This window comes from Coregonus lavaretus (genome assembly GCF_964263955.1).
Source record: "Coregonus lavaretus genome assembly, chromosome: 28".
Classification (NCBI taxonomy): Eukaryota; Metazoa; Chordata; class Actinopteri; order Salmoniformes; family Salmonidae; genus Coregonus; species Coregonus lavaretus.
The window spans coordinates 29509944-29529832 of record NC_140015.1 but is presented as its reverse complement, the minus strand read 5'-3'; the positions used below and the strand labels follow the sequence as shown (position 1 = coordinate 29529832).

The following is a 19889-nucleotide window of genomic DNA, read 5'->3' as shown; positions in this document are numbered from 1 at the left end:
ATGGCATATGAATAGGGCCAGGAGTTTTTCCTAACCTGGTGACATGACCAGGAAAACCTCCAGATTCTATTTATACATAACGTGGTCAGGAAAATTCATAGCTTCATATGAAACCTATAACCTAAAAGGATATGTATAAGATTGTCATCGTAATATGTTATTCTGATTATTATGTAGATATATTTAAAATGTCCCACATAGCCTACATACTGTACATATATTGTATTTTAGGCAGAAGCATGGTTTCTGTCCCTGTATTCTAACTGCATACCGTATATTGAAATGTAAGCTATTAATTTCACAACTATTATTCATAATACTATTCATAATAACAGTCATGGGGAAATCTTTTTTGATTGATTTCTTGCATTTCTTTCTCGATACAAAGTGCTGACAAGTATGTTTGAAGTTAAACCAAAAGTCATGATGCGGTATTATATTAAACGGTAATCATGTAAGCGAACCATATCTGAACATTTATTTTATTTTGTCCCATCGTTTGATGATCTGTGAGCATTTCACTGACTAGCTATCTGGACCATTCCAAGAAAATAACTCCACTTGTCTGCAAGAGATCAAAACAACCCCTCCTTGTCTTCACCCCATCTCCGCCCCTCACCTCCACCCCCCTCTGCTATTTTCACCCTCCTCCTTCACTTCACCCCACCTCCGCCCCTCACCTCCACCCCGCTCTGCTATCTTCACCCTACTCCTCTTTCACTTCACCCCACCTCTGCCCCTCACCTCCACCCCCCTCTGCTATCTTTACCCTCCTCCTCCTTCACTTCACTTCACCCCACCTCCGCCCCTCACCTCCACCCCTTTCTGCTATCTTCACCCTCTTCCTCTTTCACTTCACCCCACTTCCGCCCCTCACCTCAACCTCCCTCTGCTATATTTACCCTCCTCCTTCACTTCACTTCACTTCACTTCACCCCACCTCCGCCCCTCACCTCCACCCCTTTCTGCTATCTTCACCCTCCTCCTCTTTCACTTCACCCCACCTCCGCCCCTCACCTCCACCCCCTCTGCTATCTTTACCCTGCTCCTCCTTCACTTCACCCCACCTCCGCCCCTTACCTCCACCCCCCTCTGCTATCTTTACCCTGTTCCTCCTTCACTTCACTTCACCCCACCTCCGCCCCTCACCTCCACCCCCTCTGCTATCTTTACCCTGCTCCTCCTTCACTTCACCCCACCTCCGCCCCTCACCTCCACCCCACTCTGCTATCTTTACCCTCCTCCTCTTTCACTTCACCCCACCTCCGCCCCTCACCTCCACCCCCTCTGCTATCTTTACCCTCCTCCTCCTTCACTTCACTTCACCCCACCTCCGCCCCTCACCTCCACCCCTTTCTGCTATCTTCACCCTCCTCCTCTTTCACATCACCCGACCGCCGCCTCTCACCTCCACCTCCCTCCTTGTCTTCGGCCCTCCACCTCCTCCTTCCCTCCTCCACCTCCCTCCTCCTCATCCACCTCACCCCTCCTCCTCCCTTCTTATTCCTTATCAGCACTCTTACGTAAGCCCTAGACTTAAGAGCGCTAACAACCCACTGGCTGTTTCCAGTCTCACTCATTCTAACCCAACACCATGGCTCTATCAGAGTCTAAGACCGAGCTATGGGACCTGGATATCAGTGTGATCCAGCCAGAGGGGAAAGGTCCAGGTCCAGCCACAGATGGAACCAGCGGTACCAAGCCATTCAGGGGTGCGTTCGAACGTTATGTCCAGCCCTGTCTGGCAGAGCTGCTGGGTTCATCTCTGTTTATCTTTGTGGGGTGTCTGTCTGTGATCGAGAACACGGAGGGCACCGGGAGGCTGCAGCCGGCCCTGGCACATGGCCTGGCCCTGGGCATCGTCATCGCCGTGCTGGGTGAGATCAGGTACGGCTGGGGGACCCCCTGGAGGTTGGTGGTGAGAGGCTGGAAGGTGATAGCCTGGTAATAGATCTGTTTGTGTTGTATAGCCAAGCTCTCTGGCCGTGATATGGTATAGGTTTTGGGACTAGGCTGGGAAGTTGATGCTCAGGAGTTCAAACGTTAGCAGAGTAAGAGAAGAGTCTGTGCCTAAGCTTTCAACATGCAGTATGTTGGTGTGTAAGAGATAAAAAACACACAACAGAATGTTATTATCACACTTGCATCATTTTGATCAGGCAATTTACATTAGCATTTTTTCTTACTTAGGTATTATGGTTTTATTGTTGCTACATGCCTCTATATTTAAAATGGTTTGTCTTGTTTTCTAAATGATGTGCCTCATCTAAAAAAAACTATTGGGAACTATTTCAAATAAAATAACTTAATTAAAATGTATTACGGTAATTCATTTATTCAATGTCTCTCTCTGCAGTGGGGGGCACTTCAACCCAGCAGTGTCTGTGTCTGTGTTTCTGATCGGGGGTCTCAACATCATACTGCTGGTCCCCTACATACTGGCTCAGATGTGTGGAGGGATGATAGGGGCGGGACTAGCCAAGGTGGGTACCCCTCTGTAGCCTACTAAAATGTGAGTTGCACTGTTTCTACTAGTACTAACTTGGTATTTAATTGGATTTGAATTTAAATGTTTTTCTTTCTTATTATTGAAATTGAAAACATAAATGTATACATATACATTTATTTCACTTTAATATGAAATTATTTGGTAACGATGTGTACTTTCTAGTACTAACATCCAATAATTCAATATACAGTGGGGGAAAAAAGTATTTAGTCAGCCACCAATTGTGCAAGTTCTCCCACTTAAAAAGATGAGAGAGGCCTGTAATTTTCATCATAGGTACAGTGAGGGAAAAAAGTATTTGATCCCCTGCTGATTTTGTACGTTTGCCCACTGACAAAGACATGATCAGTCTACCATTTGAATGGTGGGTTTATTTGAACAGTGAGAGACAGAATAACAACAAAAAAATCCAGAAAAACGCATGTCAAAAATGTTATCAATTTATTTGCATTTTAATGAGGGAAATAAGTATTTGACCCCTCTGCAAAACATGACTTAGCACTTGGTGGCAAAACCCTTGTTGGCAATCACAGAGGTCAGACATTTCTTGAAGTTGGCCACCAGGTTTGCACACATCTCAGGAGGGATTTTGTCCCACTCCTCTTTGCAGATCTTCTCCAAGTGATTAAGGTTTCGAGGCTGACGTTTGGCAACTTGAACCTTCAGCTCCCTCCACAGATTTTCTATGGGATTAAGGTCTGGAGACTGGCTAGGCCACTCCAGGACCTTAATGTGCTTCTTCTTGAGCCACTCCTTTGTTGCCTTGGCCGTGTGTTTTGGGTCATTGTCATGCTGGAATACCCATCCACGACCCATTTTCAATGCCCTGGCTGAGGGAAGGAGGTTCTCACCCAAGATTTGACGGTACGTGGCCCCGTCCATCGTCCCTTTGATGCGGTGAAGTTGTCCTGTCCCCTTAGCAGAAAAACACCCGCAAAGCATAATGTTTCCACCTCCATGTTTGACGGTGGGGATGGTGTTCTTGGGGTCATAGGCAGCATTCCTCCTCCTCCAAACACGGCGAGTTGAGGTAATGCCAAAGAGCTCGATTTTGGTCTCATCTGACCACAACACTTTCACCCAGTTCTCCTCTGAATCATTCAGATGTTCATTGGCAAACTACAGACGGGCCTGTATTTGTGCTTTCTTGAGCAGGGAGACCTTGCGGGTGCTGCAGGATTTCAGTCCTTCACGGCATAGTGTGTTACCAATTGTTTTCTTGGTGACTATGGTCCCAGCTGCCTTGAGATCATTGACAAGATCCTCACGTGTAGTTCTGTGCTGATTCCTCACCGTTCTCATGATCATTGCAACTCCACGAGGTGAGATCTTGCATGGAGCCCCAGGCCGAGGGAGATTGACAGTTCTTTTGTGTTTCTTCCATTTGTGAATAATCGCACCAACTGTTGTCACCTTCTCACCAAGCTGCTTGGCGATGGTCTTGTAGCCCATTCCAGCCTTGTGTAGGTCTACAATCGGGTCCCTGACATCCTTGGAGAGCTCTTTGGTCTTGGCCATGGTGGAGAGTTTGGAATCTGATTGATTGATTGCTTCTGTGGACAGGTGTCTTTTATAAAGGTAACAAGCTGAGATTAGAAGCATTCCCTTTAAGAGTGTGCTCCTAATCTCAGCTCGTTACCTGTATAAAAGACACCTGGGAGCCAGAAATCTTTCTGATTGAGAGGGGGTCAAATACTTATTTCCCTCATTAAAATGCAAATCAATTTATAACATTTTTGACATGCGTTTTTCTGGATTTTTTTGTTGTTATTCTGTCTCTCACTGTTCAAATAAACCTACCATTAAAAATATAGACTGATCATTTCTTTGTCAGTGGGCAAACGTACAAAATCAGCAGGGGATCAAATACTTTTTTCCCTCACTGTACACGTCAACTATGACAGACAAATTGAGGAGAAAAAATCCAGAAAATCACATTGTAGGATTTTTTATGAATTTATTTGCAAATTATGGTGGAAAATAAGTATTTGGTCACCTAAAAACAAGCAAGATTTCTGGCTCTCACAGACCTGTAACTTCTTCTTTAAGAGGCTCCTCTGTCCTCCACTCGTTACCTGTATTAATGGCACCTGTTTGAACTTGTTATCAGTATAAAAGACACCTGTCCACAACCTCAAACAGTCACACTCCAAACTCCATTATGGCCAAGACCAAAGAGCTGTCAAAGGACACCAGAAACAAAATTGTAGACCTGCACCAGGCTGGGAAGACTGAATCTGCAATAGGTAAGCAGCTTGGTTTGAAGAAATCAACTGTGGGAGCAATTATTAGGAAATGGAAGACATACAAGACCACTGATAATCTCCCTCGATCTGGGGCTCCACGCAAGATCACACCCCGTGGGGTCAAAATGATCACAAGAACGGTGAGCAAAAATCCCAGAACCACACGGGGGGACCTAGTGAATGACCTGCAGAGAGCTGGGACCAAAGTAACAAAGCCTACCATCAGTAACACACTACGCCGCCAGGGACTCAAATCCTGCAGTGCAAGACGTGTCCCCCTGCTTAAGCCAGTACATGTCCAGGCCCGTCTGAAGTTTGCTAGAGTGCATTTGGATGATCCAGAGGAGGATTGGGAGAATGTCATATGGTCAGATGAAACCAAAATAGAACTTTTTGGTAAAAACTCAACTTGTCGTGTTTGGAGGACAAAGAATGCTGAGTTGCATCCAAAGAACACCATACCTACTGTGAAGCATGGGGGTGGAAACATCATGCTTTGGGGCTGTTTTTCTGCAAAGGGACCAGGACGACTGATCCGTGTAAAGGAAAGAATGAATGGGACCATGTATCGTGAGATTTTGAGTGAAAACCTCCTTCCATCAGCAAGGGCATTGAAGATGAAACGTGGATGGGTCTTTCAGCATGACAATGATCCCAAACACACCGCCCGGGCAACGAAGGAGTGGCTTCGTATGAAGCATTTCAAGGTCCTGGAGTGGCCTAGCCAGTCTCCAGATCTCAACCCCATAGAAAATCTTTGGAGGGAGTTGAAAGTCTGTGTTGCACAGCGACAGCCCCAAAACATCACTGCTCTAGAGGAGATCTGCATGGAGGAATGGGCCAAAATACCAGCAACAGTGTGTGAAAACCTTGTGAAGACTTACAGAAAACGTTTGACCTGTGTCATTGCCAACAAAGGGTATATAACAAAGTATTGAGAAACTTTTGTTATTGACCAAATACTTATTTTCCACCATAATTTGCAAATAAATTCATTAAAAATCCTACAATGTGATTTTCTGGAATTTTTTTTCTCATTTTGTCTGTCATAGTTGACGTGTACCTATGATGAAAATTACAGGCCTCTCTCATCTTTTTAAGTGGGAGAACTTGCACAATTGGTGACTGACTAAATACTTTTTTTCCCCACTGTATAGTATTTGGTAACTACCTGGTAGGCCTACTGTCATAAAGACTATGTAAACATTAGGAAAATATTCTCTAGATATTTCACACTTTCAGCAGTTTGATCGTCCCATAATACACAACACTTCTACATTCCACACTTGTCCTAACAGTATGATCATCCTCATCCTGTCAACACTTCAGATATGGATCATGACAATAATCGCTTTCTACACCTACACTGCTCTTCTCCTGGCTGCTATCAGGACAGTAAAATGATAAAGCAATTGAAGTCCATGAGGGTTGAGTGACCAGGCAGTCACCCACTTTACTCTATTGGCAGTCATTTACATGTACAGTATCTGTAGAGCTGAACAAGGGTGAGTTGAGTCTGTGTTTAACCACCTTGTAAAGTCAAGAGCTTGTTGGTCATTACCCAGCTAGCACATTAGGTTCCTTGGAAGTTGTGGGAACATACATTTTTGGTTTCCCATTGGTTCTGGGAATGAAGCCATATGTTTCCTGACCGGTAAAATTTGGAACATTTCTTAACACTCTCGGAACAATTTGAGAACATGGCTTTAAATAGAACCATGGAGGAAACCTGTAAGAAACATTATGCAGAAGGACTGAAATTCCCCCAAAATAACATTGTTTCTTAACGTTCTCTGAACTATTTGAGAACATTCCTAATGTCAAACCAGTTGGAGAACGTTCCTATAACATTACCAACATTTTAGTTAAATGTAACCATGTTTGAACTTTAAGGAAACGTTTTGTAAAAGTAATGAAATACCAAGAAATGTCAAGTTCCTTAAATGTGCTGAGAATGTTCCAAAGTCAAGCAACCATCCTGCACCATTCCCAGAAAGTTGTGAGAAGGTTGTATGCAAAATAACCATAGGACAACCACGCTCTCACCAAGCTCTAAGAAAGATATGGTTCTCAGAACGTTATGTGCTAGCTGGGTATGCATCACCTGACCAACACATGATAGTATCTCATTGAGAGTGGAAGAAATGGACTGCAAGATGTCTAGAAAATAACACAGATATACACTTTACCTATCTATTGCTGTGTTGTGTCTCAATATATATATATATATATATATATATATATATATATAAATATATATATTTTTTATCATACTTGAAAAGACAAACTCTGAACAGAGGTAGAATATGAAAGTAGCAGTCGATAAGCAAATGTTAAATAATGTTCTTCTGTATCTGAACCTATACTTTTCTCCCTACAGATCCTATATTAATATCAGTAATATCTCCTTCTCCAGGTGATTTCCCCAGCCATGAACTATGCCAAAGTTTCAGGGGCAGCATTCAACACAGTGCAGGCAGACACCCAGATAGTACCGGCCACGGTGGCAGAGGTGATCATGACTCTGTTCCTGACGATGGTGGTGTGTATGGGGGCCGTGAATGGACGCACCCGCAGCCTGCTGGCCCCTCTCTGCATTGGGCTGACCGTGACTGCAGACATCCTGGCTGGGTGAGGACCCATGGGATAGAAGTTGTGGGGTGAGGTGGGTGGGGTGATTGTGGAGTGGAGTAGATTGATGTAAGGTGTGCGGGTAGAGGATAGGATGGGAGGAGGGCTGGAAAGGTTTGACAAATTAGCCTAGAGAAATACTGTACTGTACATTCTGAAGGACAACTTTTCAGGAACAAACATAGAGACGTTTGATGTAATGGCCTACCTTTGTACAGTATAGTTAACTTCCACTGAGATAAATCCCTGTATACTACCAATAAAACAGTACACCACAATACACCCCCAACTGTGTACCGTAAGTCACCACATACTCTATCATTCATTCATGGATCACTTTTATATCATGTCCTCTACAGGGGAGCGGTGTCTGGGGCATGTATGAACCCAGCTCGTGCCTTTGGCCCAGCCGTGGTGGCCAACTACTGGAGCTACCACTGGATCTACTGGGTGGGACCCATGTCTGGAGCCCTGCTAACCGCCAGCTTGATACGGTACTGTACAGCTCTGATCTTCTGGGGCCTGGATACCTGGCTGTTTACATCATTGTCCTGTTTGGTTTTAAACAGAAACAGACTGGATCCCAGGCTACTATTGAAACACTTTGTTGGGGAAATCAGCCTTAATCTTTGTTCTTGAAATGACCATTAATATAAAAATAATTATCCAACTGGAGCTCCATAGATTAGAAAGGAATATATTTACTATTGAATGGAAGTTGCCTACACAAGGTGCAAATGTGGGGATTAGAAGCCTTGTCTGACATAAATTCTTGCAAATCCGTAAGAGAATCCACCACCACCATACAGGGATATGTTGTCTTGTGCGATAAAGCACTGTATCCTAACATGGCTGTTAGACAGGGCTGTTTGTCCTCAACTTGATGAACATTAAGTTGAATAAAGGTTAAATAAATAAAAAATAGAAACTAACTGTCCCTCTAAAATCAATGGCTAAAGATGTGATGGAAAGTTACTCTTACATTGGGTGCTTATATACAATACTTCAGTCTAGAGTCGTTAACCTAGTTTTAACAATGTGTGGATTTGACACCTTTTTATCTTGATATTCCTTGTTAAAGTATTGTGTTGTCTAAGACATATTTTTAGGAATTATTTACATTTATGGTAAAAAAAAAAAAAAAAAAAAAAAAAAAATGTGTGGAACCAACAATGTGTCGAGTGATGTTACATTCAACAATTCTGTATTATTTTGATGGTGTTTTTTCAATTTTCAGATTACTGCTTGGGGATGAGAAAACCCGAGTTCTCTTGAGGTGATACAGATGTAGGTTTCTAGTTCAAGTCCATTCAAACATCAATTTCCAAAATCCACATAAATTCGAACAGTATTTTTGTATTGCTATTTCCATGTGTCTTAGTTTAAAATAATCGTACCAATTCAACTTTATTGTATACCGGTATATATGATGATCATCTATTGTCCATAAATGTAATGTATTTTATTCAATTCCATTTGTATAAATTAATTTCTGTACATTAAATATTGCATTGCATATTTATTTATATGAATGATGCCTTTAGACATAGTAAAAGTTACTTCTGGACAATATTCTGTGTTTTATATTGCCACCTTTTGGTGATGTGCTGAACTACAGCCTTGCATTGGTCTGACTCTCACTTGTTCTGTCATAAAACCTTCCATATGCATCATGCCTTTTCACTGATTATCTGCACACAGACATCCAGATACTAGCCACATTAGATAACATTGATTTTTACACTGTAATTGCTATTTTGACTGAAAGTCTAGCAGCATCTGTCATGATATGAGTGTCTCAGCCATAGAAATATAATTACTAGAAAGGACATAGCCCATCAGACTACCGGTCCTCCCATTATGGCCTCATTGACTTGAATGGGGACCACTCTTCTAGTAATTATATTTATATGGCAGACACTCATTTGAGACAGTAGTATGTGAACATTCAAAAATGTTGCAGTGAAGATTCAAGAAATGAAGTATAAACGTGTACAACACAGCAGAGGCATCGTCATGTCCATTTATTGATTTGTACTTTGGAAATGTAGAAGATACTGTTTCTTTCATGTGCAATTAATACAAATTAATTATTCAATTAATTCATTAATTCCATTAGTGCCCCCTCAATAATAAGTACATACATGATGCCTGTAAGCGCAGTAACAGTCTGATTTTGCCACATTCTACACATTTACAATGTCAATTTAGCACCTGTTATTTGCTGATGGGTGGGTCTACCATTTAGGACAAATAAGATATTATGCTAAAGTGTAAAAAGCCAATTTCATTGGATTGTCTTTCACTCCCTTCAGAGATAACAGCAGCAGACTTTGCACAGGTGCAGACCTTGGTCAAACTGTCTAGTTTTAATGTTTTATCTTATCTAGCGGGGACTGGACAACATCAATGACCTATGTATGATTAATACAAGCAGGTTAACCAAGATTACACTTTTTTGCTTGGCCTGGAAATCTAGAACGTTCTGTCTCGTAGTAGGCTGCTGTATTAACAAAGTAACAAAATGAGTTCTTTATTTAAATTGTTAAAAGATGTCATAATGATATTGACATATGCTCTATGCTGAAAATATTGTTTTCAAATCAGTGCCAACAAAGCATCTGTCTGCTTGATGATTACTATACTTTTATACTGTAAACTCGTTGTCTGGTTGTCTGTTGTACTGTGTTCACTAGAGTAAACTGCCTTGGATTAATCATAAAATGAATATCAGTGTCAAAGAGTCCATCATTGCTCAATGGAGCGATTCAATTTTATGCTCTCTCTCTCTCTCTCTCTCTCTCTCTGTCTCTCCACTCTCTATCTCGCCCTCTCGTTCTTTGAACTTACCAAAGTTCAAGTGATTAGCAACGCAAAAAGGTAGATATTTTGACACACACCTGCGGACATTATCGCCAGTGCTGCACTGTAACTCTAGATACAAAGACGCCTCTCTCTCATCTATTCTCTCTACAAACTCCTCCATTCTCTCTCTCTCTCTCTCTCTCTCCAAACTACTCCATTTACTCTATATCTCTCTCCTCTATTCTCTCTCTCTCTCCTCTATTTTATCTCTATCTCTCCAAACTCCTCTCCACTATGACAGAAGAGACGATGGAACTGCGTGACGTTGGGACATCCCTGATGGCATCAGACTCTAAGAAAGCACTGGTCAAGCCTCACAACAAGTTTGAGCGCCTGGTCCAGCCGTGCTGGTGGGGACCATGTTCTTTGTGTTCATCGGCTGTGTGTCGGTCATAGAGAACGTGGAGGCAGCAGGGAGGCTGCAGCCAGCTCTTGTCCATGGTCTGGCTGTGGCGGTCATGGTGGCTTGCATGGCAGAGATCAGGTGAGGAGATGGGTCTGTGTGTTTATATACAGTGTATTGACACACTGTCTCACTGTACTGTAAGCTGTTTTGGATAAAAGTGTCTGCAAAGTGTCACATATTACATTACAGTGTTGTACTTTGGTCTCCTTTTGAGATGAACGTTAATAATTTGTTTTCAATAGAGCATTTATATTTCTCATGAACAGTATTTTGTGTGCTATATATGAGTGTAATGAATGTATTTGAGTGCAATGCATGCTCGTTATTCCATCATATTGGCAGTGTTCTATATTGTTTCAATATTCGGGTCAAAATACTGAAAACATATACGGCGTGGAAAACCCATAAGTCCCATATTATTTTTGTGGTGATTATGTGTTTCTTCGTCGTGTGCAGAGTTAAAAAACAAGGTTGTAAAACCATTCTCATTCCAGCGAGTGCCATTCAACTCATAAACAGTGGGCATTATGGTGTAATGTGTTACGATTTCACAGATGCACCTGACACATATCCCAAGTTTATAAAGAAACTGTGACTCCATTCATATTGTTATTCCTAATAATTGAGTGAACATATTAACAATGTCTAATCAATATCTAAAGCCAATCTCCTTGAACTGATACAAAGGTGAAAGTCTGAAGTTGTGGGTGTGTAATGTAAAACTGTGAAATATACTCGTAAAACCCAACCCTCCTGGGCTATCTGACCTTTCTTCTGCTATTTCTCTCTGACCTCCACAGCGGCTCCCATTTTAACCCCCCGTTTACCATGGCGATCTACCTGTGTGGAGGCATGAAGCTGAATATGGTGGTGCCCTACCTCATCAGTCAGCTCATAGGGGGTGTGCTAGGTGCTTCTATGTCAAAGGTTGGGGTTAAACCTGATATCAGGGCATTTGCATGCCGTCAAGGCATTTCATTGGTTCCCCTATCCATTCCACTCCCCATCAGAGCACTTGATAGTCGACCATTAGGGTCCGGGTTGGTTAAGGAGGTTACTGTACCAGTCACCATGATTAAACAGGAGACGCATGTTGAGCAGATCACTTTTTTGATTATTGAGTCTGCTGCTTACCCTGTAGTCTTAGGTATTCCGTGGTTAGCCCTTCACAACCCCAATTTTTCATGGCCGCAGAGGGTTCTTACGGGGTGGTTGCGTGAGAGTCCGGGTAGGTGTCTAGGTGTTTCCGTTGGCGCGACCACGGTGGAAAGTCCAGACGGTACCCCCACCGTGGTCATTCCACCCGAATGCCATGATCTGGCACTCACGTTTTTCCAAGATGCAAGCGACTAAATTACCACCTCATCGGGAGGGGGATTGCGTGATAAACCTTCGGGTAGACGCTGTACCTCCCAGGAGTCATGTGTATCCCCTGTCGCAGGCTGAAACGGAGGCTATGGAAACATACGTCACCGAGTCCCTGCGCCAGGGGTATATATACGTCCCTCCACTTCACCTGCTTCCTCAAGTTTCTTCTTTGTGAAGAAGAAAGATGGCAGTTTACGCCCGTGCATTGATTATCAACCACTGAATAAGGTGACGGTACGATTTAGTTATCCTCTTCCCCTCATTCCTTCAGTGATTGAGTCAATGCATGGGGCCCATCTTTTCACCAAATTAGACCTCAGGAGTGCCTACAACCTGGTGCGTATTCGGGAAGGGGATGAGTGGAAAACAGCATTCAGCACAACCTCGGGGCATTATGAATACCTGGTGATGCCCTACGGTTTGATGAATGCTCCATCCGTTTTCCAGTCCTTTGTGAACGAGGTGTTTCGGGACATGCTTGGTCGCGGTGTGGTGGTCTACATCCTGGTGTATTCCACTACACGCGCAGAGCATGTGTCCCTGGTTCGCAAGGTACTGGTCCGACTGCTGGAGAAGTATCTTTATGCCAAGGCAGAGAAGTGTGAGTTTTTCCAGCAGTCAATCTCCTTCCTCGGATGCCGCATTACTACCACAGGTGTGGAGATGGAGGGAGATTTTCAGCCGTGCGTAATTGGCTGACTCCAACCACGGTGAAGGAGGTGCAGCGCTTCCTTGGCTTTGCCAACTACTATCGGAGGTTTATTCGGGGCTTTGGCAAGGTCGCAACTCCCATTACCTCCTTGTTGAAGGGTGGGCCGTCCCGGCTCCGCTGGTCTGCTGAGGCTGATTTGGCCTTCAGTAGATTGCGGGGTCTGTTCACCTCAGCCCCGGTACTGGCTCACCCCGATTCATCACTACCGTTCGTAGTGGAGGTGGATGCGTCCGAGGTAGGGATAGGCGCTGTCTTATCCCAACGCTCGGGCACGCCACCCAAGCTCCGCCCCTGTGCCTTCTTTTCGAAGAAGCTCAGCTCGGCGGAGCAGAACTACGGCGTTGGTGATCGGGAGCTGCTGGCTGGGGGTCTCGGTCAGCCTGACCTCTGGATTTCACTCCGAGAGTAATGGGCAGGTGGAAAGGGTGAATCAAGATGTGGGTAGGTTCCTGCGGACCTACTTTCAGGACCGGCCGGGGGAGTGGTCGGTGTTCCTGCCATGGGCAGAATACGCTCAGAACTCTCTCCGCCACTCCTCCACTAACCTAACACCCTTACAATGTGTTTTGGGTTACCAACCGGTCCTGGCACCGTGGCACCAGAGCCAGACCGAGGCTCCTGCGGTGGATGACTGGTTTCAGCGCGCGGAGGAGACTTGGGACGCTGCCCACGTTCGCCTCCAGCGCGTCGTCAGAAGGGTCTGGCTCTCGACCCGGAATCTACCCCTCCGCCTGCCCTGCCGGAAGCTGAGCCCGCGGTTTGTGGGGCCGTTTAAAGTCCTGAGGAGGATAAACGAGGTTACTTACAGGTTGTTACTCCCCCCTGATTACCGTATTAACCCCTCGTTTCATGTGTCTCTCCTGAGGCCGGTGGTAGCTGGTCCGCTCCAGGAGTCTGAGGTGCGGGAGGTTCCTCCACCTCCTCTGGACATCGAGGGGGCCCTGGCGTACTCGGCCCGTTCCATACTGGATTCGAGGCGTCGGGTGGGGGGCCTTCAGTATTTCGTGGAGTGGGAGGTGCGGTCCGGAGGAACGGTGCTGGGTCCCAAGGAGGGACATCCTCGATCCCTCCCTGTTGAGGGATTTCCACCGTCGCCATCCGACTCTCCCTGCTCCGTGTCCTCCTGGCCGTCCCCGGCACACTGCTGGAGCCGCGCGTCAAGGGGGGGGGGGTACTGTCACGACTTCCGCCGAGGCTGCCTCCCCTCCTTGTTCGGGCAGGTTTCGGCGTTCGTCGTCACCGGCTTACTAGCTACTGCCGATCCCATTCTCATCACTCCACTTGTCATGTCTTGTCAAACACATACACCTGGTGCTCATTCCCTTAATTAGTATGTGTATAAGTGTTCCCTCTGTTCCCCTTGTCTTTGTGAGTGATTGTTTCATTGTTTTTATTGCCAAGGTGGAATATTTCGTTTTGACGCTGGGTGCGTTTTATTTATGTAAACGGAATAAACTCTGGACTTCGGTGTTTTACCTCCTGCGCCTGACTCCTTCATTCACACCTCTTCACAGGAGGTATAATTTTGTCTTGCACCTTGAAATAATTTGAAATGCAGAAATTTTTTTGGGGGGGATTGAATCAAATCAAAACTGATGCAAAAAATATATATATTCACAGCAACAGTGATTAGATATGCAGACAACAGACATGACCCCAGTTTAGCTCATCAGACAATTAATTGGGTTTTTGTAGTAGTATAATGACACCACTGCCAGTAAATGAACCTGAATCCATTGTTCCTCAGCTGATGACCACAACAGAGAACTACTCCAAGGCCCAGGGGGCAGCGTTTGCCCTGCTGCAGTCACAAGATCAGCTGTGGGGGGCTCTGTTTGGGGAGATGGCCATGACCTGCCTGGTCACCATGGTGGTGCTGCTGGGGGCGGTCAACGCCAAGAGTAGCAGCCCCATGGTGTCCTTCATGGTGGGCTGCACTGTCATCATCAACATCCTGGCTGGGCGAGTTACTGAAAGGGCCAAGAGTGGAGTTTTTCCATTGTAAGGTGGAATTTTCTTTACTGTAACTAAGCACCAAGTTTTTCCTGGCTACATGACCTGGTCAGGTCTTGCTATAGGGTTACTAGGGCCTGGAGGTTTTCCTGGGCCTGGTACAAGTAATTCCTAAAAAAAACAGTTTGTTCTCTTAATAATCAACCTGGATAGATAATGTTTGGAAAAAGTTGATTTGAAGGTTTGATTATTAACTATTTATAAACCACTATTATATAATTTGTTACCTATTAAATAGAGTTTGTTATAAATGATTTACATGGACTTAACTTGCATTATCATACACTGTTTATAAATATATAAACAAATGATATACTGATTTATAAAATGTTAACTAATGATGAACAAAGAAATAATGAATGATAAACAGACGTTCAAATGAAGTTGCTATCAACGTTTACATCCACAACTGAAGATATGGAACAGCCACTGCTAAAATGTGCATTCTTGTGACATACAGATTAGATCATCATTTTAGATAGGTAGTTCAGATAACACGTTTATTACATTGCTATTATGGCCTTCTGGGCATTTCTAAGTCATGTATTTACTGTTCCCACACTACACCATGAGATTATAGCAAAACATGAAATACTTGTTATCTCAACCTTTAGTTTCATAACATCATGGGTAGAGATACAGCACATGGTTGTTTTGATGGACATGATTCTGCTGCATACCTGGAGATAATAACGCTTTCTACTATCATGGTTCTAATACTCTTTGCTGTTATTATTTCTCCAGTGGAGATGTGTCTGGAACCTGTCTGAACCCGGCCAGAGCCCTGGGTCCTGCTATAGTGGCCAACTACTGGACCTACCACTGGGTTTACTGGGTAGGACCTATAACTGGTGGACTGGTGGCTGCTGCACTGGTCAGGTGAGGATAGGCTACACAGAGATCCTACTAAATTACTTCTAAGATGTCATTCAATGAGGCTACGTCCCAGACAGAATAGTCTGGTTCAGCAGCTATACTGTAAAAATGCATATGAGACTGTGCAGGATGATGCATGGAGAAACTGAAGTATGTGCCCACCATTTCACTGTATGTGTTTTCTCATGTGCCTCAATGTGTAGTCTTATTATTACTGATGTGAAAGCGAGCATACTGAATTATGATCTATAATGTTACAATAATACATAATCTTTATAACCTCTTATGTTAGCTGTTTATTTTTCAGACTACTGCTTGGAGATAGGAAGACACGTATTCTCATGAAGTAATACCATATGTCGAGTTGATAGGTCTGAGATTACCACTGTTGTTACAGATATTATCACCATTATTGCTATATTATCACCATTATTGTTATATTATCACCATTGTTGTTGCATATTTTATCACCATTATTATCCTAATTAAAATCATTCAATTCTAAAATAATAATTTCCCAGTATATTTTGGGGAAACTATTTTCCTGTGACTGTTTGAGATTAAAAGCTTTTTATAAAAAAAGTGACAAGCTATTGTCAACCATGTATTTTTAACATACACTTAGTGTACAAAATATTAAAAGAACACCTGCTATTTCCATGACATAGACTGACCAGGTGAAAGCTATGATCCCTTATTGATGTCACTTGTTAAATCCACTTCAGTCAGTGTAGATGAAGGGGTGGAGACAGGTTAAAGAAGGATTTTTAAGCCTTGAGACAATTGAGACAAAGATTGTATGTGTGCTATTCACAGGGTGAATGGGCAAGAAAAAATATTTAAGAAAGTGATCTTAATGTTTTGTACACTGAGTGTATATCAGTCAAGTTATTCTCAGCATGGAACAGTTTGTGTCAAGGACTGACTTTTGCAAACACCCAGATACTTTGGAAATATTAGAAATGTGGTTATCACTCTCTGTCGGATACTGAGACTAAATTTCAGCATTCCATTTTAGAAGACCAACAAAATAATGGCTGAATGCAGAACATTATGTAGAAAAGAACGTGGAAAAGCAAACTGAATTTCCAACCAGGTGTGTTGTGTATGGAGGGCTTCACCACTTTGTAAAACTTTGGCCCAACTCTCCATCTCATTACCTTATGAATCAGCTGGGGTATAAAAACAACAAAAACAACAAAACAAAATCACTTTCCCCATAAGTCAATTACCAAAAAACACAGCTCAAACGCAAACAACAGACGACAAAATAATGAAGGACCTTTTCCAAACCACAGGGTGCATCTCTGGCATGTCCATGCGTTAGCTTTGTGCTCCCATGCTCCTGGTCCCATAGCCTGTAAAGGAGACCAAGTCTGGTCTGGAGGGTCTCATGCTGTTTCCACATTGTACCCCAGGCCTCCCCACAGCAGTGGCCCACATGGGAAAGCTGGCCAGGCGGTGGGATAAACCAATTACCCCCCAGATGGAAGGGACTCCTGCCGGCACACCATCCGAGGGGCTCCCGGCCTCCCGCTTCCAGGCGCTCCTGGAAAACCCCAGGACGTCGTTCCCTCAGAGCCCGGTTGGAGAATTCCCAAAGATGGGAATTGTGTGGCCTCAAAAGACCGGAGAGTAGACAACATTCAGCTCGGAAATTTGATATGGTACCCCCCCCAGGAGGACAATGGTGACTTGGTGAGGGAGGTCTGGGTTTGAAAATATACTTTTTTGGAGACTTTAGGAGGTATGAGTTGGAGGTGAGTGGGGTTCATAATTTTTTCAAACCACAATTTTGCATTTAAAGTTTTCAAATAGTATTTTTGATTTTGGTTAAAAACACAATGCCATTTAGGGTTTTGTAAACATTTTCAAGGGTGCTTTTCTAAGAAAAATGTCCTGCCTGAGTTGGCGAACAGCAAACGTAGTGGATTTGATCAGGTTGAGCGTATTGATTTAACCTTTAACCTCATCAAGGGGGAGGAAAAGAAAGAGAAAAGAGAGAGAAAGCAAAATACAGTGAAGAGAGGAAGTCTAGTGGATTATTGTGTCAGTAGTTATTATTATCAAAACCTCATGAAGAAACTACATTTGATGATAACTGGACGAAAGGATAAGAGAAGAGAGACAGAAAGAGAAGAGAGACAGAAAGAAAGAGAAGAGAGATAGAAAGAGAAGAGAGATAGATAGAGAAGACAGATAGATAGAGAAGAGAGATAGAAAGAAAGAGAAGAGAGATAGAAAGAAAGAGAAGAGAGATAGAAAGAGAAGAGAAGAGAGATAGAAAGAGAAGAGAGATAGAAAGAGAAGAGAGATAGAAAGAGAAGAGAAGAGAGATAGAAAGAGAAGAGAAGAGAGATAGAAAGAGAAGAGAGATAGAAAGAGAAGAGAGATAGAAAGAAGAAAGAGAAAGAAAGAGAAAGGGTCAGAAGATAGAGGAGACAGAGTTTACATTTTACATTTTAGTCATTTAGCAGACGCTCTTATCCAGAGCGACTTACAGTTAGTGAGTGCATACATTTTCATACTGGCCCCCCGTGGGAAACGAACCCACAACCCTGCCGTTGCAAGCACCATGCTCTACCAACTGAGCTACACGGGGCCCCGTTTATCTTTTAATGCAGTCGTCTCGGTTTTAATTTGATGCATCTTGTTATCCTTCACTTGTTTGTAACAATTGCAAAGATTTTGGCAACTTCGTATTTGTAGTCAACTTCGTTCTGAAGTTATCGGCAGTCACAATCAGACAGATAAACATCTTGATTCTATGTTTAGCAGAGATCTTCTGTAAATAAAGTGACGCAAAGGGCAAAAACGACGCACTTAGCTGTTCTACGAGTGGTGAGGCAGTCGGTAAATAATTAGCGTTTTCAAGTGCAACTTTAGTAACGATGGTTTTGGGAAACAGCTCAGAGATTTAAAGATGCTCCTACTAAGATTCTAACGATGAATTTAGCATTAAGATGCTTTTGGGAAACCGGGCCCAGGAGCATAAAGATACGATGGGAAGTCACATTTATTTGCATGGTTGATCTTGGTGGATAAAGTGACCGGTCTGCTGGCTTGAAATTGCCCCCTTGGATTCATGAGGCCCAGTGGTTCCTGGCCAACAGCGTCTGTGACAATGATAATTAAGTCTGCCGGGGCCTTGTCACCGTGGGCCCATTGTGGGGGCCTCATTCAGCCCACAGTCATTTACACTTTCATTGGCAGCTATTTAATCCCAATAAAACGTTCAACACAGCAATTTGTGCTTCCTGCTCAGCCAAGTAGAAGTGTGGAATAGGCATTGGGAGGGGCCCTTAGATTTTTGGGACCCCGAAAAGTCCCCCCCCCCCCCCCCCACCTCTGCTCACTCTGTTTCCCAGGCTGTGATCGGGGAGCAACAGCCCCAAAAGAATAGACTGATTCAGCCTCCTCATTATCTGTCCCCATCTTAGACATTTGTATTTAATTTTACGCTGAGTTATTGCATTAACATTGCTTATAATTAGGACGGTATAGGATGCAGAGGAAAAGGGCCAAAGTAGAAACTTGTTGGACAGTTGGCTCTAAACCCCCATTCCCCTATAAAACAGAGATTATGCACTGCGTTGCATATGGATGGAGCTATAACATCCATTTAAACCTATTCCATACCAGATATATCAAAAGACACAAAGGCCTTGTGCTTTTAGATGCTGGTCTTTTGGAGGGGCTCATGTCTCTGGACTTTATTGTTCATGAGCTCATTTCTGTTGTGAAACACTCTATAGACCACAGCTAGATGGACTGGATAGACCCAATATAAATCTATATTAAGAATTTGCGTTCAGACGCAGGTTGTAATACTTGTAAAATCTCATTATTGGTTAGAGCAACCATTCCACCTGTGAGCAGTGAGATTTTAACTGGATCGTTTTCAATCACTAGGGTTATTTGAGGCCATATTAATAATCTCCTTGCACATTGGCCATTAACTATTTATTAAGTATTTATTAACTCTTATCTAAAATACCACATTATCAACACTGCTGTGATTGCTGAGAGAAAGAGCCTAAACGATCTAGCTCTGCAGTCTAATAAAGGCTCCCACATTCATCACCTCAGCTTTCTCAAGTGATCTCTCTGTCTGGTCCACAGTTTGCTGAGCTAGCAAGACTGGCAATACTAATGTGATACAATATTTTATAGTGCCTTTAGTTTTGGCTTCAGCCTCTTCTGAGATGTGAGTTTAAATCCCACTGCTGCCATCGAAAGCACAGGTCTGTTGAATGTGGCTGA

General features: G+C 43.4%; 2 protein-coding genes and 1 pseudogene across 3 annotated transcripts in view; 2 read left to right on the top strand and 1 right to left on the bottom strand.

The window, feature by feature from the left end:
• Positions 1-1594: 1594 nt before the first annotated feature.
• LOC311103219 (aquaporin-8-like) lies at positions 1595-8666 on the top strand (the record flags this gene model as incomplete). Its single annotated transcript, XM_084144761.1, has 5 exons — positions 1595-1887; positions 2357-2483; positions 7172-7386; positions 7746-7880; positions 8624-8666. 5 exons carry the CDS (start codon positions 1595-1597, stop codon positions 8664-8666), a joined length of 813 nt encoding a protein of 270 aa, XP_084000887.1.
• Positions 8667-10333: 1667 nt separating this feature from the next.
• On the top strand, positions 10334-16112 carry LOC311103651 (aquaporin-8-like; annotated as a pseudogene). Its single transcript, XR_014615811.1, has 5 exons — positions 10334-10735; positions 11458-11584; positions 14485-14738; positions 15495-15629; positions 15934-16112. The product of XR_014615811.1 is annotated as an aquaporin-8-like (transcript).
• Positions 16113-17692: 1580 nt separating this feature from the next.
• The window catches only part of LOC311103218 (meteorin-like protein), a gene marked incomplete at both ends in the record, with an annotated part of 8400 nt that continues 6203 nt past the window's right edge, over positions 17693-19889 (bottom strand). The window contains one exon of the mRNA XM_084144760.1: positions 17693-17727. Coding sequence (XP_084000886.1) covers positions 17693-17727 — 35 coding nt within the window. The remainder of the gene's footprint in view (positions 17728-19889) is intronic.